This window comes from Ischnura elegans, chromosome 1, assembly GCF_921293095.1.
Source record: "Ischnura elegans chromosome 1, ioIscEleg1.1, whole genome shotgun sequence".
NCBI lineage: Eukaryota > Metazoa > Arthropoda > Insecta > Odonata > Coenagrionidae > Ischnura > Ischnura elegans.
Genome location: NC_060246.1, coordinates 84,103,820 through 84,131,562, shown reverse-complemented (window position 1 = coordinate 84,131,562; position 27,743 = coordinate 84,103,820). Strand labels below are relative to the sequence as shown.

The 27,743-nt window shown below is 39.5% G+C and overlaps 1 protein-coding gene across 1 annotated transcript in view; it reads left to right on the top strand.

Moving 5' to 3' along the window:
* The window catches only part of LOC124164982 (all trans-polyprenyl-diphosphate synthase PDSS1), a 177,190-nt gene that overhangs the window by 38,180 nt on the left and 111,267 nt on the right, over positions 1-27,743 (top strand). The window contains exons 2-4 of the mRNA XM_046542223.1: positions 12,658-12,924; positions 15,640-15,791; positions 17,619-17,760. Of these exons, the coding sequence (XP_046398179.1) occupies positions 12,658-12,924; positions 15,640-15,791; positions 17,619-17,760 (561 nt within the window). The remainder of the gene's footprint in view (positions 1-12,657; positions 12,925-15,639; positions 15,792-17,618; positions 17,761-27,743) is intronic.

Genomic DNA, 27,743 nt, shown 5'->3' with positions numbered 1-27,743 from the left:
CGCATGTGACAGTGTGGTAGTTACAACATTATATGTAATCTCTTGCACCTCTTGGGGTATCTCTTCCTGACAGGCATAGTGGAGCCGTTTAATGTAGGAATTACATCTCTGTTGAGCTCAGTTAGGGCATTAAATTCGAGTAATTCATTTTGCCATTAATGACCATCAGTGCTCCATTAGCAGAGTAAAATACTTTGAAGAAACCAAACTTACGAATTTTAGCTATCATGGCTACATTTAAAATCCTCTAATATTGAGGCCGGCGTTAAATTCTATGAATCGGAATCAAACTCTTGACCCTCAGGCTGGCACCTCAACTCCTTACACTCTGACCTCTCCTAAGAAATAAATGTAAAGTTTTTGTAAATAAACTGTTATTAAAAGGTTAGGTGGACATAGATGACCATTGTAATGTTACTTTAGCCATAAAGTTACAGTAAAGTTTTGCATAAAATAAAATATTAATTTTTGTAGGCACTTAAGATCAAATATTAATTTATTACCTAAGATTAAATTTTACTTTTGACCGTGACATTTTTAATATAATCATTAATTTCTTAATATATGCTGGCCTAATATCCTAAACATTTGTGAATGAAAGTGATAGTTAAAAAAATGTTTCGTCATTTGACTTTTTTTTCTAGACACTAGTTTTAAGTCTGGGTAAACCCGCGCCAAGCCTTCTCTTGCGTGTCTTCGCCGCGACCCATCCCCCTTTGTTTCCTCCAACCCACTCCTCCTCGGACACGTACGCGTAGATACACCTGCCTCCTCGGTCGGACCGGGTGAAAGTGCTTTTTTCCCGGTATTTGTTTGGCTAATTCACTTAAAAGAGACGGCCCTCCCCACTCTCCCCCACACCACGGAGAGGATGGGAGTGGGCGCCGCGCCCTCGCTGGACACTGTCCACCAACCCACCCCCTCCCCGTCCCCCAGCCTCTACCGCAAGACACGAGCGCGTTTTCGGGGATTGGCCGGACGACGCAAACGACGACCGAGACCACCGCCGCGATTGCGTGTGCCACGGGGCTTCGAAAGGAGGATGATTCTTTTCTTTTTCGTTGTGAACGAGAGGGTTCGCGGTCGATGGGAGGGGTCTCTTTGGAGGGTGTCAATATTTACTTCCCCCACTTAGGAGTCGTCTTTGCTTCATAGCCGCGAGTCTTGCGCTATCTAATTGGGACGGGCAAACTGTCCCGCCCCGTCCACTCCTCAAGCTGGGGACTCGGGAGACGGCGACCAGTGTCCTCAGGGGTGATAGTAAATGGGGAAGGAGGTACTACCATAAGGCACCGAGACGATGTGAACTGACCATATGTTTTTGAGAGCAAACCGAACTTGATCTTGAAATGGATGATACTGCTCGGTGTAAAAACTTTTTTATCATTGAAGAGAGTAGTGGACGGCGAGGGGGGGGGGGGAACGACGAATTGATTGATACCGTGGGCAAGGAGATGAAAACTTCATTGATCAGATACGGAGGATGCAGAGGTTTTGAATAGAGCAAGTAGTTGGCGGGTAGAGGTTGCTACAATCCGACTTTGAGGTAACTATGTTAGATAAGCGAGGGAGGGGAAAGAAGAGAATGGGATTTATAGGTAGATAGAAGGAAGTATGTGCATATGTGTATAATTTAATTTGTGTGCTGAAGAGGGAGGTCCGATGTGGGAGGGGAACGGGCTGAATTGATTCGCAAAGTATTCCATGAGAATTTACATTAAATGATGGATAACTTAAGTAATGGAGAGGGAAGAATTAAATTATGAGACGAAGTGAGGTAAAAAGAACTCCGAGCTGAGGAAGTAATTTTTTATGAGACTAGGCAAAACAGTGCAAAATGAATAATGTTGATTGCATAAATATTCTATTTGACATGGCTATCAACTCTGTTGACGGGAGCATTATCAGCTACAAGAGCATTATCAACTTGTAGCTGAGAACTTATTTAATGCTTAGATCAAGAAGTTAGGCAAAAGCTCCTAACGCAAATGTGTGGGGTGGAGCTGTGACTGTGCCGGATGATCATTGGGAAAGAGTATTCTTTCCAACGCAAAAATATTGCATCCTTTACCTAATTGAGCTGATGAAGTACTTAAATCCTGACCTTAGAAAACCAACCGTTGCCAAGATACTCGTGATTTTTACGATATCCGTCATCAAATATCTGATATCATTGACTTTAGAATTGGAGTGTTCCGAAATAATTGGAGCAAATGTTTTTGGGGAAATCCAGATTGCGCTAAGTTTCCTTAGACGTCCTCTAGCATGTGAGGTAAATCGTATAGTTTTATGGCTATAAATCGCTGATGTTTACTCAAAATACATTGCGAGTGTAATCGTCTGATAAAGCGTCAACCAAATGCTGGAGTGGGGCTGGTCTTATGCATGCGTAAGAACAAATAATCAGTTTTTTCCCGCCTTCCTTCCCTTTTTGGCGCAATCGTTTCTTTTATGTGTATCAAGTTCTATGTTGTGATTTGCCGTCTCAAATAAGATCAAACAGCCGGAGTTTGTTCTGTGTTGTGTTGTGTGGGTCAGCGGATGATGCGAGCAACCTCTTGCGCCGTATTTGCTCTCGCGGCGGTGGGCGACGCGGATTTGCCCCATACCGCGAGTGTGCCAACGAAGAGGAGATGGGCTGGTAGCTTTTCCCGCCCTACATTCCGTTCCCGTGTCGCGCAGAAATGGGTCGGGCGGTAAAAGTTTCCAAGATCGGTTCCTTGCCCGTTGGTGCTCAAGAACACTCGCGAGTTGAGGGTGAAAAAAGAAAAGGTTTAAAGGTGTCGTTACGCAACACCATTTATTTTCTCAGTTGCGCTGTCTTTTTAAACCCGTGGAGGGTAACTGGCCCTGTAGACAATCCATGTTCTCACGCCTCCACTTTCCCACTTGCGGGTTACCTCTTCATGCGTGGGAATGAAGACTTCATTGATATCCATGCACGATTTCAGGTTGCTTTTCCTGTTGTCCTTATGATCATTTTAAGTTATTCCTCTATGCTTAAGTAAAAAATATTGCCGCGCTTTTTCCTGGGTGGGTACCCCGGTTTGCGTTGATGCTATCGCAATGGTGTCGAGGTTTTGGTGATGAGCGTTTGCGTGATACGTTGTTGAGCAATTCTTCGGCAAGGAATTATCCCGTAGCTCTCCGTCACCTGAAAATAGAAAAGGATAATTGACCGTCTCCCATTATATTGGATAGCCTTTGGTTGTATAAAAAATGGAGGAAAATCATTTGTTGAAACAGTCGAGAGTTGTCTAGCGTAACCTCTCCGCTCGAGAACCATTTTAGCGAAATTCGCAAGCAGCGCATGAGGATTTTCGCTCTTCGCCATCTCTTATTATTCGAAATGAGGAGGCTAAAACCACTTTGTACTTTGTTAAGGATTTTGTCTCTTATTGTCATCATTTTTAACACAGTCCCGTTTGCGAAATTTCAATGATATGCGGAAAAACATGCGACGATTACATTATATACTTGCTCGCGAAGAGAGGTGCAATATGTTAAATTTCTTGGCAAAGATTACCATTCAAATTTACTGAATACTCCTAGCCCTCAAATATTAGGACTCCAGTCAAACTAATGACTTCTCTACTAATCAAAGTGTTAAAATTCATCTAACGATATTCAGGAAACCGGATCAAACCGCTGAGTCATTGCTTCATTTAAATTTCTCTATTATGCGGCATATTTTCGTTTAAACGTTTTTTCTCCATATTTTAATTAAAAAAAAATAGTAACATCGTTAGTGATATTCGTAAAATCTCTGTAGTCACATTTCTGTGTGTCCAAAAAGCGCCCCATTTCGACTGGAAAGTGATTTCTGCGAATAATTTATCATTTACGATGAATGACCATCGATGACCAAAATGAAACGTTACCTTTAAAAATTATAATTATAGTTGCACGGATTATATTTTACGTCGTTGCTTTGGCTAAAATGACTCGCTCAAAGCAGAAGTCCCGGTAACGGAGAACTTGTAATATTTGCATTCTTATGTAATAATTGACTCAATTAAATGAGCTGATGGAGTTACCGAAAATATATCTACCGCCGAGATAACAGCAATGCGTGGAACAAGTTTTGGAAAGACAAATGACGTGAACTGAAATGAGCGTAGGAATAAATCGAATTTTATGTTGACGAGCATTGAAGTCTCCGCACTTCTTTTTGCATGGAGACATCAACGGCTGGGGATGTCAGAGCTCTTTTTTCCAAAGCATGCTCGTTTCCAAAGCATGCCAATGCTCGTTCTCTTCTTCTGAGAATATGCTGGCGAGTTGGATGCCGTGTGTCTGTGAATTCAACTTGCTCTCTGTGGTGTCACTTCGGCGAGTTCTTCTCAAAAAATGCTTAAAACCTCCGAAAAAATGCCTTGTAGACAATGCATATTGAATTGGTTTATACGAAACATTCCGTAACATTTTCGTTGAACATTTGTATATGCATGCATTCTCCTTTAGATACTTGACATTCTATTGACACTATGCTCAGAACTCATCGCTATCATTTGTTAACATTTTGGACTTCGATAACTAATTATAACTTATTTAGCTATTTTATTACAACTAATCGTACTCCCAACCATAGAAAATTTAGTGCACTCTCGTGGTTCATTTTGAATAAATTGTCTTGTTATTCAAACCTAGGCTGGTGTATTCCGAAATATATTCTATGCATTTGTTCCTTAGTAAGCTCACTAAATATTGAGCTCGATTATTTTCATTAAATACACTGCGCAGAGCAGGGATGATTGTGCGAAAAGTACTTATTATTGGACAGGTCTAGCCAGAGGGAAATAAGAAATGCTATTCAGCGGAATCATTCCTAATAATTGTTTCAGCGTGGTGAAATATTTTACGTGAATATACAAACGTCATTTCCTTTTCAATCTCCAGTTGCTACTTGTCACAAACATTTTGAAAAATGAAATTTTGGCGGCTTATAAACAGTTTCTTCCGGTTGGAACTAATTTGCTCCTCATGTGTGGTGAGATTTTAATGTTTCTATCCTAAACTGTCATGATGATCACCAACGACAACAACCGTTGAGCTCCATAATGGTTGGTATCCAAAACTCTAGTTCAATAGTATGCTCTTTATTTAGACCATAATCGTCGCTCAAGAAGGTTCACGGTGCGGTCGCGTTGTTCTACCACGGAAGCGGTAGAAGGAGAAAAGTCTTCTGTGACAGTTTTTGCGACGATAAGCGAACCATGTCGTTGAGTCCTTTGAGGTAACATTGCCGTCTCGTCTCGGTTGGGCTGATTCTAAGGTCTCCGAGAAGAGACCGTAGTACGTCGGAGAACAATGGAACTTTCAATTCAGGTAGCGTTGTTTAGAGGCCTTAATTCATGTGCCGTAGGTCCTGCGAGACGGTGGCCCGGTTTTCAAGCCGCATGCATTCTTTAAAACATCTTACTTTTCATGCTACTGAAAATTGCGTTCGCACTAGATATGCGGAACTTGTTATATGGTGTATAATGCTCAGGGAAATCCCGCATTGTTTCTGGGAGGACATATTTAATGAGTAGTTTTGGAATTATGGAACATAAATTTATAATTCACTCTTTTTGTCTTTAATGTCATCATAAGGAATTCCGCAGTTACTACATTATCTCCGAGTTAATTCTAATTCAGGGAAAATACTCCGCTCTTATATGGTTTGAATATTAAGTTTTGAGCAATGAAACCTGATAAAATAATAGCTTTATCGGAAATTCGATTCAATTGTATCGGGTAGAAATAAATGTGATAACATTACCTACAATATTTTATATTCAAAGAATTATTTACTTTATTTTCCATGTTAGGATTTTGTCAGGAATTTATATCTCCATTTATGGTCACCATTTTGTCATTTACATCTGCAAGGGAACCGAATTACCTTAATTTCCGTGTCAATTATGCTTCTTCATCCGTTTAAAAAGGGCTGTTGATAGTCAACTGATATATAATTCAGCTAGAAAATTGATGGCCACACACTTTGCCTGTACTCCTCATAGAATTTTAGAATTTTTTGTTGGCACTATCGTCATTTGCAATGGTAATGGTATACTGTAGGAATCCTATATTACATGAGACTAAATGTCAATGCAGTGCCCGATATAAGGCATATCAACTTAACTATATATTAGGGTTAGATAAATACCAATGAAGTCATTATTTCACGAAAAATATAAACAATAGTTTTACGTAACTCAGAAGCTTTTGTAATCGCTTTTTTCTCTAATTTTATGTTTAATAACTGTAGCATATTCTGGAATGTCAGAGTGGTTGTGTGAATTTCCTCCTCATAATTATTCCTGGTCACCTTTATCCGTTGCAACATATGTTATATCGCTGAGATCCGAAGTTGGGGGAAATTTTTGTCGCAGAAAAGAGCTCTTAATTATTTTACGATTCATGTATTTCTATTTTCGAATTTTTAAGGTAATGTATATTTGAAACATGATCATCTTGATTGACATTAACACTGTATCGCATCTGTTTGTGAAGTATGTATGATAAACCATTCAAAGCTACCCATTCACGAGTACTAGTACTTCTGGCCTTGAAAACTATAAAGTAATTTCATCTTAAGTAGGTAAATATATGTTAAAGAAGTTAGAAATTCCAATGTTGCTACAATTGGAATAATAATTATTTGGTTATCATAATTATCGTAACGTTTTCACTTATACATCTGTTTCCATGGAAGAAGTGCTTCGAAAGTAAATAACTGGTTATTCCTGATATTGTTTTAAATTTTTATTCAGTATAAAAGAAGTCAGCACTTACGTGTAATTTTCATTTTATTATTTTTTGTGTGACCTTGTAGCAAAAGTATGCGTTGATGAAGGGCTTCAAAGCAAATGAATTTCCTTTCATTTTTATAATTAACCCTTCTATACCTCAACACTTCCTGTAGAGTATTTGAACTTTGTTGCGGTAGTAACTGCAACAACGACGTACATTCACGTTTTTAATCTTCACGATTATGCCAAGTTATGATCTACTGTTTTCCTTACTAAGATTTTTAAACAAATATTTCGTCTTACTCACCTTACTTGTCGTACTCACACTTCGAACGTGGGTTCTGGAACGCAGATGGAAGATGCAGAAAACCTGGAGGAAGACTTCAGTTAGGTGGAAGAGACTACCGAAACCGAAACCATGAGTTTAAAATGTCAGTTGACCGGAAATCGAACCCAGGTCCTTCCAGTTTTGCGTCGCACAATGAAACTTCCGACGCGACCTTGAATGGTTCCGGGTTTAGATTCTGGTGAAGTTACGTTGGTACTTCCTGGTGTAAGATAGATTTTTTACCATGTCCTCACTCCAAGACAGGGCTTAAGCGTTCACTTTCGGCTGCAATCATCTTATTGTTAGTTAAGCTAGGTTGAAATTTACAATTGATTGCCTAGTTTGTAGGAGTAATGTTAAAAAGGAATGATCTCAGCGTCTGAAGCTGGCATAAGGTAATCAAGCGGTTGCATCATCGCTCGATGACCCACAGATTCCATCGCTGACGTTGAAAGATTTTTTCTTGTAGTAGATCCCCAAATGTCGAAGGTTTTCTCTGGGACAGCTGGCTCCGTCCACTTCCGGGTGCCTCTGGTTTGGGAATATTGTGAACTCGTTTGCGAAACGTATGGCCAATTTAAAATCATCTGCTTTTCAGGAGATTAGTGGCTTATGGCTATGAGAAAGGTTCAGAGGTTAAATCGCAATTTTTTTCATTCGTGATGGCTTTTGACCTGTTGTACCATTGCACTTTTCAAGTTGACGCAAAAAAAACATAGGATGTCGAAAAGAACATTCATTTTTGTTTGATCTAACCCCTTTTTCATTCTCTACATCCATCCCAGTTTTCATTGGATATTTTCTTTCATTTTTCCTGAATATGTAATCTTTTTAATACTTTCAACGACCTTTACCTTAAATATCTAGATAGAGGGTGGAGAGAGTTAGGTTTTGGCATTTATCTGTAATGAATATGAGCGACAAATTTGTCTAAATTTTTTATTCTCCTACTCAAGTTTTTTCTAACTTGTGGATCTGTCTCGTTTTCTATCTTTTATCGTGAATTTCATTCAGAATGAAGCGATAAACAAAAAGAATCTCCCAGTAGTGTTGTGTCCCCCTGACTTATCGTATCATTCGAACTTCATTTGAGCGTGGGTAGTTCCTAATGGCAACGATGCTGGGAATTATCTTATGAATACTATACAATTATGTAACTCTTTGATTAAGTAATACGGCTTAAAGTGCTGTTTCAAGATTTTTTCATTTAACTGTACTCTCATGATTGCTGATAGTTTATTTTTCTAACATTATAAGCAGTTTTAATGTCGAATACGTTAAATGCTCCTTTATTTTTTACTTAAGTTTCCCTTTGATTACTTACTCCATATTCATCCATTAGACTTATACATCCATCTATTTTTCCTATATATACTTGCTTGACCGTCAGATACAGTAAACTTTGATGGATAGGCGTTTAAAGTGAAATGTGCGCTAAGCCTAAACACAGAAATTCATTTATTACAGCCGCATATATGGATTAATTTGATAGATATCCATGGCTGGATCTGGAGAAAATAGTAAGGAATGGGGCACGGGATTAGAGGGGAGAAAGTAAGGGATGAAGTGAGGATAACCCGCCTAGCAGCAAACTCAGAATGCCATGGCTCCTGTCACTATTGTGAATTATCGCGTAACATCGTCGGGACACGCATTTGTCACGCCGTGTGTAGAAACTAATATTTGCTCTCTTCCTTACATTGGCAAGTGCTATCGCTTGTTGATAAATTTTAAAAAATTTTAGCTTTTGAAGCTGTGGAATTCGTACCTTATAAGTGTGGTGAGATAATTGTTGTCCAAAAAAAACATAAAAGTTATCTTTTCTTACATTCATTTTCCATTGAAGGCTTATGCAATGAGAGAAAAATTAATAGTTATCGATATCAAAGACGACGCAATCAACGTTGTTCGGTATCAACTTCGCTGGTTATTTTTCTTTATTATTGACAAGGCCGTTGCCGGAAACATTTTTCGGGGGTAGGGGAGAGCGATGAGGGAGCGGGAGTTCACCTTGGGAGGGACGATTATTACTGATTAAACTCCGTGCAGTTACCAGAAATCCTCTATCATTGCCTTTTAAACGTATACTCTGTTGATTATACAGGATTAGTTCACCTGCTTCCATTCTCCTTGTGCAGAAACTCTTATTTGTAGATGAAAGCCGTCAGCAAAAAATTTAAAACTAAATGAATATGCGTCTTATTTTTTAAAGTGAATAATTCGTACTCTCGTTTGGGGGTGCAAAAACGATGAACTTTTTGGCTGTGGCATGAATATTTATGCGGAGGTCGGTCGGGAAGAAATCGACGAGTACCTTCGCGAGCGTGGACCATGTATATTTGTTTCAGCGCGGCCCTCTTTTGTGCTCGCCCGAAGAAAGGAGGGCATCTGCCGGGTGGAAGAAGTGCCTTCGCGGGGTGATTGGTACTCCAAACACACACGCCGTGAAGCATTTCCCTCCCCCAAAAAATTCCCGCCAGCCTACCACCAATGCACCAGCCAACGACGGACTTTTTTTTAATCCACCGGCGCCTCCGAAGATTTTTGGCAGCACTGAACATGAGGGCCACTTCACCCGGCATTCGTAATTTGATTTTCATTTGTTTCGCATTCGGGTACACACCTAACCGTCTCGCCCAATTGGAATGTTCTTCCGCGGAATTTCTCCGCGTGCCATTGTTGAAGAGCTTCAGGATGTGAGTCTGTATGTGGGGGTTGGGGTTTGTAGGTTATGGAGTGGATAATGACCTCTATAGTATGTTGAAACTTGAAAAATGATATTTTTTGTGGCATTATTCTTACATTTAAAATACATATTTCGTATATTGATCGCGGTTTAAACAATTAAAACATTTGATTTATTTTTAATATACGCAAAAAAGCCTAATGAGGCCTTATACTTCAGGGTTCACTGTGATTGCTATTATGCCCAGGATAGGCAACAAAAAATATTACGAATTTCTGTCATTTCCAATGGTACGAAATAGAAAATGTTTTCTACACCGTTAGGTAGGCCTAAAGGCGTTCTTCCCCAAAAACTAACAATAGGTTTTACTCCATCATTTCATGAATTCCCCAGATATCTAACTCCTCCACCATTCTAAATTAATGATATTTTTTAAATTCAGTATAATCTCTATTAAAGAACTAAAAAACCGCACGCTTTCTCTGTGATCTTCCTTAGTCTATTTCTCAGTCAACTCTTTCGATAACGTTGAATTTTGATGGGTCTGTCCTTCGTATTTCTTCTTTGTTAGCATATAACGTATGCATAATTTTTCTTAACCCTTAAAAATGGCGTGATAATAAAAATGGTGACTTAGGCAAATTTCGGGGACATCCGTTTTAGCTGTAGCTTCAAATAGACTTTCGCGATCTCCGATATATGACAAATAAATGGAGGAATGGGGAAAAGAGAGACTCGCTCATCGTGGACAAACACCGGCGTTGTCCTAACGCCGTGTTGAAATTTGCATTGGAACACGGAGCAACACATAAGTAGCGATGTGTTTGGTTTAAGTGTATATTCTTGAATAACAGAAAGTTCCCCCGAAACTTTCCCCACAGCCATGGTGAGTTGGCGAGAAGAAAAAACTGGATTAGCAAATGTGGCCGGCCCCACCCTCATGCCTTCCCGGGCACGCGCTTCTTTTTTTTTCATTTTCATAGACGCGCCACGCCGTTTCTTATTGTCCATCTTCCCTCGCCTTATTTGCGTACATTGTTGTACTTTCGTCTCCCTCCGAGCTCTGCAACCTGTGTCATTGGTTGCTCTCAGTCTCAGCAAGTCATCCTTATGCTTGGTAAAAGGCGCACACGTTCCTTCCGCCTACTTTCCAAACCTATCCTTACCGCACTGAATTCCTTTTTGCTGACTATTTGATGCACTCGTGTCATTTTGACAATCTCTGTCATCCGAGAATGCCCATTCTGGATGCCCATGATTGGCGAATATTATTGAGATTTCATGAGTTTTTATGCGATGAAATAAGTATATGAATTTCAGAAGATTACATTATTTATTATGTATGTGACTTTTCAAAAGATATTGAAAAAGGCCTAAATTTTCGACAGGTTGCACTCGGTAATATTTTACTCAATTTTCACGCTGTAGTTTTAATAGTACAGTTCCAATGATAACAAATTGCATGGTCAATCAAATCAAATGGCTATCTATTATTATTGATTTTAATCATGTATTAATGATTTTGATCATGTAAAGCATTAAAATGTTGAGCTTACAATGATTTGTTGCCAAATATATTCCAACTCTTTGTTTTTAGGATGAAATCTTTTACAATGTAATACCTTCTGCTTCTTAAATATTATTACTGTCATTAAAACAATCAAAAAATAAAAAAACGAGCCCAAAATTCCTGATATTGATAATTTTGTTGATAGGTATGTTTGATAAGTGCAATATGTATGTGACGTTCGGATCAATTCTGCAGAAACTTGTTTCCGGAGAAGTATGTCATTAAAATCCTCAAATATTGCATGATTTCTTTCTTGCTGGATCAATTCACCTATTTTAAGTTCTATGTTATGTATAGTCCCGCAATCGTAGCGTCCAAGTTCCTCTATATCGAATGTTGTGGGTTAACCTTTCTGACTCAAGCCGTGTTTGGCGCCTATCTCAAGTGAATCGATTCACATTATCGATTGGGGTGGCACTGCTCCCGCTTTATGCGTAGTTAAGTACTAGAATACGAACGACGTGAAAATGAAAAGACCCTCAAGTCATCAGTTATGTTTATTTGCCAATTAGTGCAAGGATAAACATCGAATGATTATTCACCTTGTTTATCAACCTTTAAATCAATATTCATAGCATCTTCTTGAAGAAGACTGTCGTTGATCAAAGCGACTCTTGTCCGGAGAAAGTTTAAGCTTTTGGTACGCTGGGGAAATGTTAATAGTTTTAGCCTTTGACGGGGCCAAATGCCAACTTTCCAGTCCAAATGGTCTCTCCGCAGACATAACGAGTGAAACTGTTTAATGAATAATTTTTTACTCAATCATGCGTCGATGGATATGCCAATCAATTATGGATTTTGAGCAGTATTAGTGAATGATCGACCTCGAGTTTCTAAAATTCCAGCTTAATTTTCATGTTTTATATTCAACGATTGTTTATAGAATATTTTATCAAGGCTCTCTCTGCTCACTCACATCTGTGCATGTAGTGCTATTTAAATTCGATTGGTCAACTCATCGTTTCGCAAATTTTATATGGTAATGAGTAGCGAATGATATAATAGATTGCTTGACGTTATTTTTCGAATGTATTGCACGAAGGACTTCGCTTAGAAACAATTAGGGAGAACAAGTTCATGCAATCAATAACTTCTACAGCGGACTGCAAACTGATTTTCACTTTGATTCTGAGTTGCTCGATTTGTTGCTACTGCGGGGTTCCAGTCCCCTGAAGGCAAGCTTTTGGACGTAGAAAGAGTGGACGTGATTTGTATTATTTATGCACCTATAATTTTTGGTGATATCGAGCGTACCATTCCTATTTTTAGTCTATTCTTAAAATCTATATCATCCTTGATAGCATAGTCCTAACCTTCTTCTCTTGTGTCCTTCTAGAGGCTGCCGACGACAACACGGGTTGAGGCTACAGCATGCGGAGCAGCGGGTGTGTCGCCGACACCGTGGGGTGGCGGGGGCGGGGGAGGTGGGGGCCTGTGGCGCCCCATGAGCGTAGCGAGCGCAGGCCCGCCGCCGGCCGTCTCCAACCACGCCGTCAACTCACGCGAAGCTGACCACGAAGCCGACTCGGAGGCCGGCAAAGCCGTCGACCCATACAGACTCCTCGTCGAAGAAATGAGCACGCTCTTCCACGACATACGACAGGTCAAAGCAAATGGGGAAATAATGCATGTGTACTAATACCCAGTTGCGGATCCAGGAGAGGGACAAGGGGGGCTGGGAGGGTAACCTTTCAGCAGTATTGGGTGTTCGAACAAAATTACCATTTATCTAGTGTAAATTGGATACTCCATGGGGGGCTATAGCCTCTCTTTGGATCCGCCACTGCTAATACCGGTACTGTGTGTGGGGTGGGTCATGTCCGTACAGGGATGTTTCTAAAAGACTTTCACGGGGAATTAATTGGGATATATTGTGAGGGGGGGAGGGGGTCGGGTTAGTGGGGAGGGGGTCGGGTTAGTGGGGAGGGGGTCGGGTTAGTGGGGAGGATATAGTGTTGATTTCCCGCCCTGTGCGCCAGAGATCAAAGTCCGGCAGAGGCGGAGATTTTTCGGGTACCCTCATCGTGATTTGAGTGCTTTGTGTGCAGTACTTCACGTTCAAGTCTTTCTTCGTTGGATTGGATGGTACCCCGTTGTCCGCTTGGCGCCTTTCGTAAGGCAACGCTAATCCCGATGCCGGCTTTATCTCTATGTTTTCTTCACTATCCTCCCATATGGCGGAAATGACTTGAACTGTCGAATTCCCACTTTCCTTAATTTGAAAGGAGATTAATATCCGAGATAAACAATATGTCAGGATGGCCTCGTATGAAGCTATTTTATCATGTGCAAATGCAGGATCAATGTGGATTTTTGTCTTCCGTAGGCCCAATCACTGTTTACGTTGTTAAGAATAATCCCGTTCGATGCGAACCCTGTGGATATTCTCGTGAATCATGAGGCAGTGGCTCCTTTCTCTGTTGTTCAAATTTGCTGAAATATTGAAAGGTACGGGGTATCACCATGACAGGAAGTCACTGCCTCTATAGCAAACAATCATATCATTGTCAATTAATAAATTGGTTGAAGAGTACATTTTTGTTAACTTTGCGGTGCATCGGCTAATAAGTCGGTGACTTTCTCCGCTGCACTATTTTATTCAGTTGGTGCCCTAATTTTCTTGAATCTTATTCCTACCCAGGCATTGGCGTATTGGTCTTTAAGTGTCTGAAAACTTGATTTCTTATTCTTCTTGAGTGCTTATTTACTGTATGATATTTTTTTTATTGGCGAAAAACTTTCAAAACTGTCATAAATGATTTTTAAGATATCTTTTTATCGCACGTGTTTATTAATAATACGCGTTTGGCGTGCTTCTTTGTCATCGTATGTAAAGATGGAAAATCTGGAATTTATTGATCGTTTTCCCTATCGATTCCCACTAATCATTGTAAATTATCATTTTACGAACTTTTAAATTGAAATCTCAATGATGCAGATTATGATTCGTAATTCTTCTTGGTATCATATGTTAAAATAGATCAAAGATTTTTTAATGGTGCACTATCTGAGTGACGGGAAAGTATTTGTAATGAAACCGATGCATAAACTTAAATGTGTGAGGTAATTTCATGAATTTCCGTCTGCAAAAATGATTTCAGGATTTATCGAAATACCAACCATAACCATCGTGATTCCTAGGTTTGCGCGTCTTCTGTGTACAGATTTTGGCTTGAATTTTACAATTTTGTTTAAAGTTACTCCGTAGGCAGTCTTCATGTCCATTACGGTTCATGTAATAAAACCTGATAACGTTAGTTATAGTCGAGTTTTATTATTTTCACTGTCTAACTGTCGTTGATTGATCTTTCATTACTGAATGTGTGGCTGTAGATGATGATCTGCCGCAAGAAGTATTCGATTTTCGCCGCTGTTGGCCTTGGATCTTATCTCCCGGGAGTGTTTTGGCCACCATTGCTTACAAACCTCTCGCCTTCATTTCATTTTTCATGACTTGCATTTTTTTATTTACTTTTTGAGGGTCCAGAAACCAATGCCATTCATCTGACGGGTATTAATGTCATCCTCAGTGGTATACTGCCAATAATGCCGGGCCAAATAAATCGGCGCGCAATAGTAGACGTTTCATGTGTGTCATTGCCAATTCTTAATCAGTCTCCACAGGCTGTTAGGTGTTTAAAGTTTCCTGAATAATGTCTTAAAAGTTTTTGTCTCCTGTACATTTGCCTATATCTTATGTATCCTTTCGTTTAGTTGGTCTTTAAGCAGCTGAATGCGTAATTTTTTGGCGTTTATTTACTTCCTATTTTTTCTTTTTCATCGGCGAAAAACTTTCGAAACTATAATAATTGATTTTTAATATCTCAATTTGTCGCACTATTTTAGTAATTCTATTGACGCCTTTGGTGTGTTTCTTTGTCACCATGAGTGACTATGTATTTTTTCCTATATATATACTTTGGATATATATGTTTCATAAAATCAGGCTCCTTTTCGTGGAATTTATTTATATTTATACTTTTCCAATAAACTTTAATATTTGAACAACATGTTCCACCGCAGAGCGGCATCATCAGGTAAATTTACATTACATAATTTTTGTTAGTTTTTACAAAAAAATAGAATTATTTAATGCTTTGTGGTGAAACATATTGTTCAAGAATAAGTTTAGTGTAAAAGTACGAATATTACTATGAGTATTTTGGACATTGTTTTGCTTATTTTCATGTACACGTCTTAAATTCTCTTCAGGTTGTCGTTGGAAAACGAGACAATTGTCTAGCTTTACCTTTAGCTTGGATTTTGATGGAAAAATGGTCCCGCTTCAACGTTTTTTCTTCTCTTTGTGTGTGCTCAGGAATTACGGAAGAACACATCTAAACCAGAGCTTGAAAGAATCTCGTGTTATTACTTCGATGGGGAAGGGAAAGCCTTGCGACCGATGGTGGCGCTCCTCATGGGACGAGCGATCAACGAACACGTCCACAGGCACAGACCCACGGTAGACAGGTAATATAAATCCTTATTTGCTAATCTATTTGTATAGTTTTTCCCCCTTTCTAACATTTCCATCCACCCAGAAAAATAATTATGTAGTCTTAAGTTGATGATTTATTTGTTTCATACGTCCTATAAACGTTAAATATTGCGCAATTGATAGTTTCGGGCCACATTCGGTAAAATTACGGTAAGCAAGGAAGTAAGGAACCATCACTGCAATTCCAAGTGTTGAAGGATCTCTTTTTACGGCCGTTTTCGCCGCATTACGGCATCATCTGGTTGTTTTGAAATAGTGGTTTCTTTTCAACTAAGATGTCTCCGGAGGATTCTCTTATATTAGTAATTATAATGGCTTTTATCGCTTCATATATTTAAAATGTTGAATGTGGTAGGGTGTAATCAATTTACATCCTTTTTGCACAGTTTTCGATCTTAAATTTATATTTTTCTACATTTATTATATTCAATTAGATGCTTTAACAGTCGCGATAATTAATATTTTCTTGTATGCAAATGATTTTAAGTGAAAGATTTCGTGCGTTGACTTGTTCGAAATTTATTACGGAGCGAAAATATCGCGAATAATCATTACTTATCTATTGGGAGATTCTGTAGTACGGACCTAACGGCATAAAGCTCGAATGTTTCGAGCAATGGGGTGGAAATCGGAAAATAGGCCTCAGTCGTAACTGACGCTTTATTGTGATATTGTCTCATGTACACATTTATCTATCTATCCTTTATCCTTTTGTTATTGAAGTATGAATAATTCATGAAAAATAGTGCTGTTAGAATAATTTTTCTTTCTCGGTAAAGATTTTTATGCTTTTCCTCTGACTCGCTCCTTTGTAATTCTTCATTGCCAATTACAGATTCTGCATCGATGCGTCGCGACCTAGTTTCCAATACGTGTGAATCAAAAAGTTTTGTGGAATGAGTGAGAGAAATTACTCAAGCATAATAAAATCGAAGTATTCGATAGCTGGCAAGTTCTGTAGAATGCTAATATTTGTTGACTAAGGATTGATATGAGGGTTCCAAAGTGTGTCCAAAAACGTCTTAGTAGGTTGCACTGCAGCACTGGTCCTAGTAAAGGTCCTGAATGGTTTAAATTTATTAATTCTATGATGAAAAGCAGAGCTGTTTCGATATTTTTTCTTATATGACTACATTAAGATTTGTGAATCGATTCTAGTTCGCTCAACCCCCTTTTTTAAATATCCAGCGCAACCTGTTCAAAACTCAATCGAATGAAATGATTTAATAATCTTATATGTGAGGAAGATCATAATAGCTTTTATTATTATATTTAGCCTTTGCAAGAGGGAAACGAAAATATTTGGCTTGAGAGAAATTTCATGTTTTTTACTCTGTTATTTCTCTGCGTGTGCAGTGGATTTAAAAAAAAATACATAATTACTTGGAAATATTTGTGTACCAATCGAAGAGTATGTTATTTTGCTATGAGTAAATTTAATAATTAAACATATTTGAAACGATACGAAGGTAGTGTGGATTTGGGAAGTGGTGAGGATACCAGGGAAGAATACTAGTTAAGTGGTGAAGGACGAGTATAAGATTTATTGATTTGATGAAAATTGATGGGCCTAACCGAGAACTGAAGGGAGAAATTCAGTTTAGGGATGGGAAGAGCCGGGAAGATTCGGAAAACACTCTAAGTAAACGTAGCTTTAATAATAACGATTTGTAGCCTAAATCTATTTGCTTCTGAGAGAAGGATGTGGTATCTTTTATTTTCCCCGTCCGTATTCTTTTGAATGAGTGGGATCCAAAACATTTCCGCTGTTACCGTCTTCGCGATGTCCTGTGTTTCAGGGGTCTCCTACCAGCTCAAAGGCAAGTGGCGATGATAGCAGAGATGATCCACACGGCTTCCCTCATCCACGATGACGTCATCGACCAGTCGGACTTCAGGAGAGGGAAACCCAGTGTCAACGCACTCTGGGAGCAGAAGAAAGTAAGTGGAGGATTTTTATATCAAAGTATTCCGTTGAATGACGCGTTTAAATGATGCAATCTGGGCGGATTTGTTAACATTCGAGCAATCTGCTGACTCGCGGATTCGTTACAGCGTTCCTATTCCGAAATACTGGCAGTTTTGTGCATTTCTTGAGAAAGCTGTATCTGCTAATCTTAAGATATTGGTGGACACGCTTATGTGATTTGAATTACCGAGGAAAGAAATTTAGGATCTCTGCGTAACTCTTCTGGGCCTTGTGAGATGACTCGCCGAAAAAAATCTTAAGTCCATTAATCTTCCATCGGTGTCCAGTGCCTTATTCTATTGACACTGAAAGTAAGTCCCTGAAAATTGTGTTTCGTCACAGGTTTGTGTAAGTTTAAGCTCGTATAAGGTTACCAGTCACTCAGTGACTTTGGTCTGGGATAGCTTGTCCTCTAAACACAGATACTTAATGTTTTTGACGTCCGGAATAGCGATACCATGTTATGTTTTAAGAAAGCGCTGGGATTACATGATATTTTAATTGCTTTATGTGTTAGTTACTTTGCATGTGATACAACTACAACTCGGACTTGTGGCTCAAGTTTTTTGTCCAACTACACAACGAAACAGGATCATGTGCCATTCCAATTTTTAAGGTGCATGTTTTTTCTTAGTTTCCTTGAAATTGCATTCATCTTTTATGAAGTAGCCGAAGTTTTTTCAGACCAATTGCTTCCTAAATTACGGTTAGTTTTAAAACTGGAAGGGTTTTAAATTTCGAGGTAAATTCCCAAGTCCTAACTCAACGTTAATCTTGGGAAAGGGAAGGAAATGTGCCTATTTTTTGCTGAGCGGAATTGGATTCCTTGTGTTTCTTTCATGTTTTGGAATTAAGTTAAATAAATGCGTGAGACCAGCCCTCAATAATTTAGGGCGTAATAGGCTTGGGGTATTGGGAAAATATTTTTTTTACTAAATGGCTGTCAAATGATTTTTTACTGTATTTTTTTCCTCTATTTATTTTATTCGGAGAACGGTATTGCTCCGTACTTCAAAGTTGGTCATTGCCATAATTTCGTAATTCTTTTGTCTTTCCGCTTCACTTTTCTTTTGTATTTTTTGTGCCCAGGATTCCAATCCCGTCGTTCTAGTCTCCCTCAGGGTCACTTTCTTAGATCTGTTCACCAACCCTTCCATTTCCAGCCTCCTCCCTTTAACCACCTCCCCTGTTTCTCCCCGTGGCCACTCTCGCCTTAGGAACTAAATTTTTTGTTCTTCGTCTATTGCCTGTCCTCTCCATCTGTAATTCGGCCGAGGTTTGTATACCTATCAGTTAAGTCGTTAAGTAGATCAGGCAAGGAATCGTGCCGGGCAGGGATACCAACTGACTCCGAACATCTCTGGCCTTACTTTAATACCAAATGCAGGGTGTATTTCAGGCCCATGCATCGCGTTTATTGAGAAAAAATTACGTATGGTTCGAAAATTTTTCTCAAATAGCTGCGATTTGAAAGTAAATAATTCTTAAATTATTATTGTGTTGTCACTTTTGCTCAAAATTAAGGTCATATCTTTCTTACGAATAGAGTCAAAATATGGTAGTATTTATGTCTATTTAGTTTTCCTTCATTTCTAATCGTCTTTGTAGCTACAAAACTCGATAAATCAGTCTCTTATATAGGGTAAAAACATTGGATTTCGACGCATACTTCTCTTCTTAGTTCCGTTCTTTTTCAGGAACCCGATTTTCTGCAGAATTACCTGGTTGAAAACATTGAGTTGGTGTTCTATCGAGGTAACTGTTAGTTATCTTGAGCGAAGGCAACGTTGGGAGAAAACGCCATAGTGAAAACTTTCGAAGTACACCTTGAATCATCGCATAACCTTCTCTCCTATATCTCGAGGAAGTTTGCCGCTCATTTAACGGAAATCGTAATGGTTTCATTTTTATTCATTTCATGCTAGTACTGACATGCCTCCTTTCAGTGCGCCACCTACGCATGTCCGTTGGTTACTTGTCGTCAACATGACCAAGTTTCGCACATTCTCTCTGAGGCTATCGACCTTAAGAAAAGAGTGTATCATCGATGAAAGTCAGAAGCTAATTAAAGAAAATGGACCCTTTGAATGTTAGTCGCTCCGGTTTGTGGACACGTCCGAGTTTCATTTTATTTGATCGTCTTCTTGCCTAGGAAATTATGGAAGCAAGGAACCGACCAAAGGCGTGTCTGAATTATTTTAATGAATCGCGCGCAAGTACACGGCCGAGGAATGAAGTGGTACTCCGTATGCAGGTACATAACTAGATGTTGATTTCGAAGGAGAGGTGTTAATTACGATACTAGTCAACCGTTCGCTTTAAATGCCTAAAGGGGAAAAATTCCTTTGGCGCATAGACATTTGCTCTATTGAGATATTGACGCTGTTGTACCCAAAAATCTAAGTCCTGTTGCGAGTATAACCAGCGTAATGATGCGGAGACCTGGGTGTTTACCCATATACCCTTATTAACTCCTCGTTAATTGACCCGAATTCCGAAGTAAGTGGAACCGGAAAGTTTGAACTCCCAGTTATCGCCGTACCATTAATCCAGGACGCTGAACATAGGAAATTTGGCACGCGAGAAAAATTCCTTCATATCTTTGGCCCGTGACTGCCGATCGGTGAACTGGAGCCAAGGTAGTATCTCCTATATGCGCGGCAGCGTGTGACGTAAGTCAAATCGGTGACATTACGACGATTTTTTATTGATCTACTGTGACGAAATTATGTCATAGCTCATTGCTCTCGTAAGATCCTTAAGTTTGACCTTCGCGTTCTTTTGTCTGTACCCTATCTTAGGAACGTAATTCCACCCGATCATTTTGCCTTTGTCTAATCCCTCATGTTTTCTACTTTCTTATGTAGCGATAGGAGCTAGGAGAGGATTTTGAATTTTAGCCGAAGGGAGAAGTGGTGGTTGAACATGAAGCAATTTAAAAGGCTTGACGCGACTTCATGGACGTGATACATTTTGGTGGCGTACTAAAGAGATGGGAAGGAATTCAAATTAGACAAAAAGTTTATGGTCCTCCTTTTCGATAACTTTGGTCCATGACTCCTTTCCACCAGAGATTTATTGTTTCGGTGTTTTAATAAGTCAATGTTAAGGATCAGGTATTTGTTTTTAAACCTTAAAAAAATAGCCTTTGTCTTTAGCGTAGGTGTTAAGTTTCGTGTGATGACAGGCAATTTAAATGACCATCGCTCAACGAGACATTGTTCTCGACACCCCGAAACCTTTCGTCCTTCGGAAATCTAGGGAAAACGCTACTGTAGCATGACATGTCGTATTGGCGAGACCAGATACATATTTCGAAAATCGCTGCGTCCGAACCCCACCCTTATTTTGAATGTCTCACCACACTCTCCACAGTAAATTCCCGGTACGCCTCAGGATTACGTTACTAGATGTGGCGTTATGGTCCCGACGAAAGCTGAATGGATGCCTTTACAGAATTGAATCGTCTGTGAAACGCTTTCCTGGACCTTGATTCTTCTTAGAAATTAACTTTCAAATATCCCTTTCCCCACCCATTCTCCCCCTGAGTCATACTCAAGCCAAGGGTACGGCTTTCTAAAAAGGAAAAATTTCGCCTCGGAATATTTTCCGAACCATATCTCGTCTTTCCTAACACTTCGGCTCCCCGTCTCCGTGCCGAACTTACGCCATTACGAGGTAATGAGTCTCCCCCTCGGGCTCTAGAAACGTTTGTTTTGATCAATCTGAACTCGCCGTCTAAGATATCGTTTTCATGGTGCCGCGGGACGTGTAATGGACGGAGGAAGAGAGGGAGGGACTGAAAAGCTTTTTTTGGCGTCTGTATCGGGGAGAAAGGATCGCTTGGGAAGTTAGAAACCGTAAATGTGTGCAAATCTCGCCATCTCTCTTTTCCTCTCTCTCTTCCTCTCTCTCTCTTCAGTGGTCTATACTGATACCAGATATCGTAATTTTGCTCCATCTCTCGTGTGACGTCACGTGAGGAATGGTGGAGTGAAAATCTCGCCATTGATCCCTTTGGTTAGGGCTCTGCTACCTTCAGCCAGGGAAAGCATTTTATAGGGGCCGCAAAACATATTTCTCAATTATTTTAACACTTCGAATGTATGTATCTCTATAATAATTATGGAGTCTAGGCATTTCTTATATTTAGCAGTTTTCTGAATTTATTGCCAATATTTAGCAGTTAGTATTTTTCTCTAAAAAAAATACCAAATGAAAACAAGTATTGTATCGCCTCATAAATGTTTGTCGATGCTTACCCTAGAGGTTAAATGATGGCTGTTCTCGTTTCATTTTCGTGTAACGATTCTGTTATCATTTTCATATACTATCACTATCCTTTCAAAACTGCCGCCAGTGATTTTATCCTTGGCACTTGTAATTTGAGCGATCGTTAAAATTCCCGTCCAATACTCGTCATCCCTCGTTGAAGTCTCTTGGCCTCCGTGCTGACACGGTACCCAAAAATCGATAATATCTGCCTCATATCAACTCGATAATAAGAGAATAAAAATATATTTCCATAAATCTAAATTCTCAATTGGACTTTTTCCTCAATTATATTGAGTTGGATTTACTTTTTCTAAAAATCCAACTCCTTAAGATGATCTCCTATTTTTATATTCCTTGATGGTGCAGCATGAGGAAGAACATTCTAGAAAAGGTTCTCCTTTGACGTTTAGTTAGTAAACACTAGATTCGACTATCTATAGCAGTTGATAGCTATGATTATTCTTGTGTGGTCTTTTGCAGTCCATAAGACAAAGAATCTTTTCTCTTTTAATCTGTTGGCAACCGTTAAAGGTTTAATGTTTTCGGAGTAAGTAAACCTCTAGTCGCTTCTCCATGTGCAGTGAATAGTTTTTGTCTTCTTCGCATCAATGTTCTCACTGTAAGTTGTTTCCAGAATTTAGGAGAAACGTTTGACTTTAGCTCGATATTTAACATTGCTGGAGGAATGCTTCTTCCATCTTGGGATCTCCGAAAACTGCTGGTAATAGCTGAGATCTCGGAAGCGGGAAAAATTTTCTTCCTCGGATGAGGTCTATTTATATGCGCATTTTTCTTCCTCGGAATAATTTAGCTCCTTTATGTCTTCCCTCCTAACAGAGATAGATGCATTTGGTTGAGAAAAGGGTGAGCCACCATCAGTTTTTATGGAATAATGAAAGGGGAGCTGTAGAATTGGAGTCCGTATTATAACAGTACTTTTGGTCTTTGAATTTTTCCTAATCTTTATTTCATCAGAAGATGGTAGTTAACGCAGTGGAAAAAGTCGTTTATAATTGGAGCAAAAACGATCGCTCTCATTTTAAAATATCCGCGGTCCCCTCAAGTGATGAAAAATTGAGCACCTCAAGGTGATGTGATTCATTTTCGCACAGGCGGTTAAGTGGTATATTGTATCGCAGGATTTGAAGATAAGAAACACCTGTCACCATGAGATGGCAGATATGTCATCAGATCGGGGTCGCTAAGAGTGTCATTGCATCATTCGGAAATGTGCTGGAGGTCATTAGTATCATTTTTAATTTTTGATTACCTTTTAAAATCGTGAGGGACTTTCAGTGAGGGTAGTGCTTTTATCTTTCAAATCTTTGAGACGCTTCATTAATTTTTGACCACTTTGTAGTCCTCGAATGAGTTTCTATGCCTTTGGTGCGACAAGGTGTTCGAGTGTTTAGACCAGGAAAACCTTTCGTCAAATATGTATTTTTGTAGTATATTTCTCTCATTCATCTCTCCATTCTCCTTAAAGTTAATAGCCTGACTACAACCAGGGTAGCAGGTTGTCCGTGAGCTGGAAGTTGTGAGAACCCTGCATTCCCTAACAACATAAGGCCACTATGCTTGCTGCACTATTCTTGCATCTCTTACTTAATTATTCATTCATAAAGTTAGTTTTTACATTCGAGGGTAGAGCTCAGTCCCTACTGGTCAACTTTGCACCACCAGGGTTTTTATTTTTGTGGGGTCAACCTGTTTGTGGGGTAACCTGATATATCTAGGACCGTCTGCCGGAGTTAAAGATACCTTACATCACACTTGTAGAGCAGTACTAGCGAAACTGTTGTCAATATAAGATAATTAAATATGTGAGCGAACCCGTAAATGATGTAATTTTATCAAGTTCATTTTTATCCTTGAAATCAGCCGAGTCTGCTTGTTGTCTACTCTCGAACCGGCTCATATGGGCTTCAATGCTCAGTTATTCGTTGTTATCGTTCGGGATGGACGTGCTCAAGGTGACTGCGCATTAACCAAAAGTGGAGGCCAACATTGCCACCCCAACTTCAGTGTCATTATTGGGAATGAAATACTTCGAAATAGGTTGTATTAATATCTCCTTCTTGATCATTGAATTTGGCATAAATAAAATTTACAGTCGAAATAAACAGCATGAATAAACGCTACTGCGGTAGTCAGCCAATCAGATCCATCCTATGACGTCGAATTTCGCCGTTTTAATCTCGGACTCATGCGTGGAACCTCTCCGAGCGTTGAATCCGTGATCTCCGTGCCGCTCTGCACGCACTCCCCTCGTAAGGCCCATCTTCCCGCAGTGTGTTGCACCCGGGCGGCGGCGACTCGATCGCCCTCCCTCCCGCCCTTCCTTGTCCACCGTCCGATCGCCTGAACGATCCCTTGGAGAACACCATCGCTTTCCCTCAAAAACTCTGGAATGTTCGGTGGGGTGGGAGTGGGCGGAGAAGTCGGGAAAAAAATGTCGGGGGATAAAAAGAAGTTCGGAGGAGGATCATAGGGGTTCTTTAAGAGACTTCCCCCCTCCCTTCACCCCTCCCCACTCGTAGGGAAGGTAGTAACTTCTCGTCCCTTCCTTCCCTCAACGTCTCCTCTCCGTCCTTCATCCCCGTCCTTCCTCTCGTAAGTGGAATAGTTGCCAGTTTTCCGACGACTGCTTAAGCACACCTTTCCAGACTGAACCTCCTGATGGGGCGAGACGCTTTTTTTTCGTTATACTAAAGGGTCATTTATAAGGGTCAGTCCGACCATTCTGTGACGCAAGTGGCGGGCTTCGGTTCACGATCCTGCCCTAACCTCTCGAAAGGAAACTCCCAGAATGGGCTCGTCTACAGTGTGAAGTTCACAGACCTTACTCCTTGCTTGGCATGGGAAATATACTCTTCCTCGTAGACACAGCGATTGTGCTTCATTCATTTCTTTGATTTCGTCTGCCAGGTCGTAATGATGTCGAATAACTGTGGTTATTCCATGAAACCTTTACGTCGAGGCAATGAAAGGCTATTGATAAAAATGACGTGGAACCATAATCTAGGGAATTTAGATCCGTATTAATAGAATTAATAATTTTTTGGATTCTAATGCGTCGTTACTGCAAATTGTATCTGCATATAAATTATTTTCAAAACTACTTTTTTATCGCGGGGAGACACTTCTAAAATGCTTCGATACGTAAAATTGCGGCATACGTCTCCATTCTTCTCGAATTTTCTTTCTGCCTCACTTTACCTCATCTTACCTGTGTCATCGACCGGAACTCTCTCTTTCTTCACTTTCCTCTATTTCCCCAACTCTTCCTTTTGCGTGACCTTTGAATAAATCCTCTCATCCTAACTAGCTCATCTAAATACCCGCCGGTTGAGTGAAAATTTCGTCAGAAAAGCGACTTATGTGTTTCAGCAAGCAGCACGGGTATTCTCACTTTCTCTCAAGTGAGACATGAATGACGACACGTATTATTGAAAAAAAATCGTCAGAAAAATTATTTTGGCCCAAGTCATTTGGATTGACATCTTGTATTAGCTCCATCACAGCTGACGTCCATATTCGTAATATCGTTTAGAATGGATGGGTTAAATATTTTACAAAAATAACCATTTAAAATACCGTTATTTCTGTGAATTTGATTTATTTTGTCTGTAAAATGAATTTTGATTGTTTGTGAAGTACATTGCTGGAAGATTTTAATATTTAAAAAGTTTTGTTCAATCTGAAATGTTGTAGATGATTCTTTTATTTCATTTGAGAAAAATCTTCTCTAGGTTCCGATTAAGGGGAAACTTCAGTTGAAAATTTACTAAAATTTGATGTTGGACTGGGCGGCTACCTTTATAATATCGATAGGTTAATAAATTTCTCGCATTATTATCTGATCGGGATCAAAAATTTAATTTGAAGTGAATTCACCTTTTATATAATATTTTGAACGATCTTTTAGACTCAGATGTCTTCCCCAGCGAGTAACCATTTATTTCCTAAGAGCCATCAATCAAGCAGAAATGGCTCAGTACCAGCCGAGTATATGACATTGCATATGGCTTGACTTTAACGTTAATCGGTCAACCTAAATTTGATCTCTCATTTTTTGTCCCGCGCAGTAGCACCTTTCCTTTTTAATGTCGGTGTTGAGATTGGAGACGAGATAATCCAAATGTATTTTTAAAAGTCTCCAGCAAAATGACAGCGAAGGATTCGAGAAGGCTGATGTTTTAATAATGCTTTGTTTGGTTCCCTCTCCTCCATCTTTCAGTCAATCCATGGTGTTGACCTTACTCATTTCTCTAGTTTTCATCCTGTCTCAATCCCATAGGACCTCGTCTTCTTGTAGTGCTGAGTGAAGGTTTGACGGACCGTCCTCCAATTTGATGTTTTGCCCATGGCGTTCATTGTTCTTTGCCGTGTATCCCAAGGCGAGCCAAATTTTTGACTCCGGCCTCTGTTGCTCAATCATCAGTGGTCCTCTTAGCACTCCCTTTCTGTTGAAAAAGTGCCAGATCAGGTGAAGTCATGCATCCGTGACCCTGTTTACGAATGTGATCAAAAGATGCATTCAGCGGGAAAAGCCACGAGTTTTCCGACCGGAGGTGAAGCACTGCTAGCATTGATCGTATAGAATTTGGGCTAAATGAAATTTCCAATCTTCACTCACGCAATTTCAGTCATCCTTGTCGCTCTGCTTATTTCGCATGTCGATGGCTAAGTTCTAGTAACACGTATCTCAAAAATAGCAACTTTTGAGAAGAGCAAAAAAACAGTTAATTTTTTTACTTGAAAACTGAAATTAAAAACCAAAAGTTCATAAAACTGAAAAAGAAGCATTCATTTACAAACAAAGAGTTGTTTTTTGCTAGTATTTTATTTTTTAAATGTTATTGCACTTTGTTTAAGATACCTGTCTCAAACCGGCCGAATTTGAGATACGTGTTGTTAGAACTGAGCCATCGATATGTTGAAGAATCTATTCAACTCTCAAATTCACTTTTGATTATTAGATTAACTTTTTTATCAGTGATTTTTCTCGGAGGTTGGAAGGTCGTATATTGAGGGTACTAACGGGTGTCAATTTCACGCATTTTGTAGGGGGCCTATCCTTTTACCTGGGCAGCCATTCACCCCGAGGATTTTTGTTTTAGAGTGTCCCGAAGCCTCCCCCGAGATAAGATTATGAAAACGAGCCGGTTGTCTCCATCCCATCAGCTTAGTCACCGAGTGAAATTCCATAACTCTCCATAATACTTTACTAATTTGCGAAAATGAAAATATAATACTCTAGAGATATGATTGATATATCCTACTTGCGCCGTATTTTAGTTTTAGTGGTGTATATTTGGCCCCCCAAGGTTACTAGATTTGACTTTTTCTAGCACAGAATATATTTTTCGTGCATCGCCCAGGCCTTTTTGAGCCGTTCATAATGTCAGTTGTGAATTTTTTCTCTTTACCTTGATATTTTTGTAGAAAAAAATCACGTATCGTAAGTATTTAGGTTCATTATCACATTAAATTCATTGACTTAAGAGAAAAGGTGATATAGGAGATTTTTAAATCGAAAAAGATGAGAAAATACCGCTCTTCTATGAAGTAGACGCAGTTATGAAACTTCGATGATAACTTTTGAAGCGTTCCACAATATTTTGAGAGGGGAAGTAGGATTTGCTTACCACTCTGCTTGGAACACATTTCCCTAATT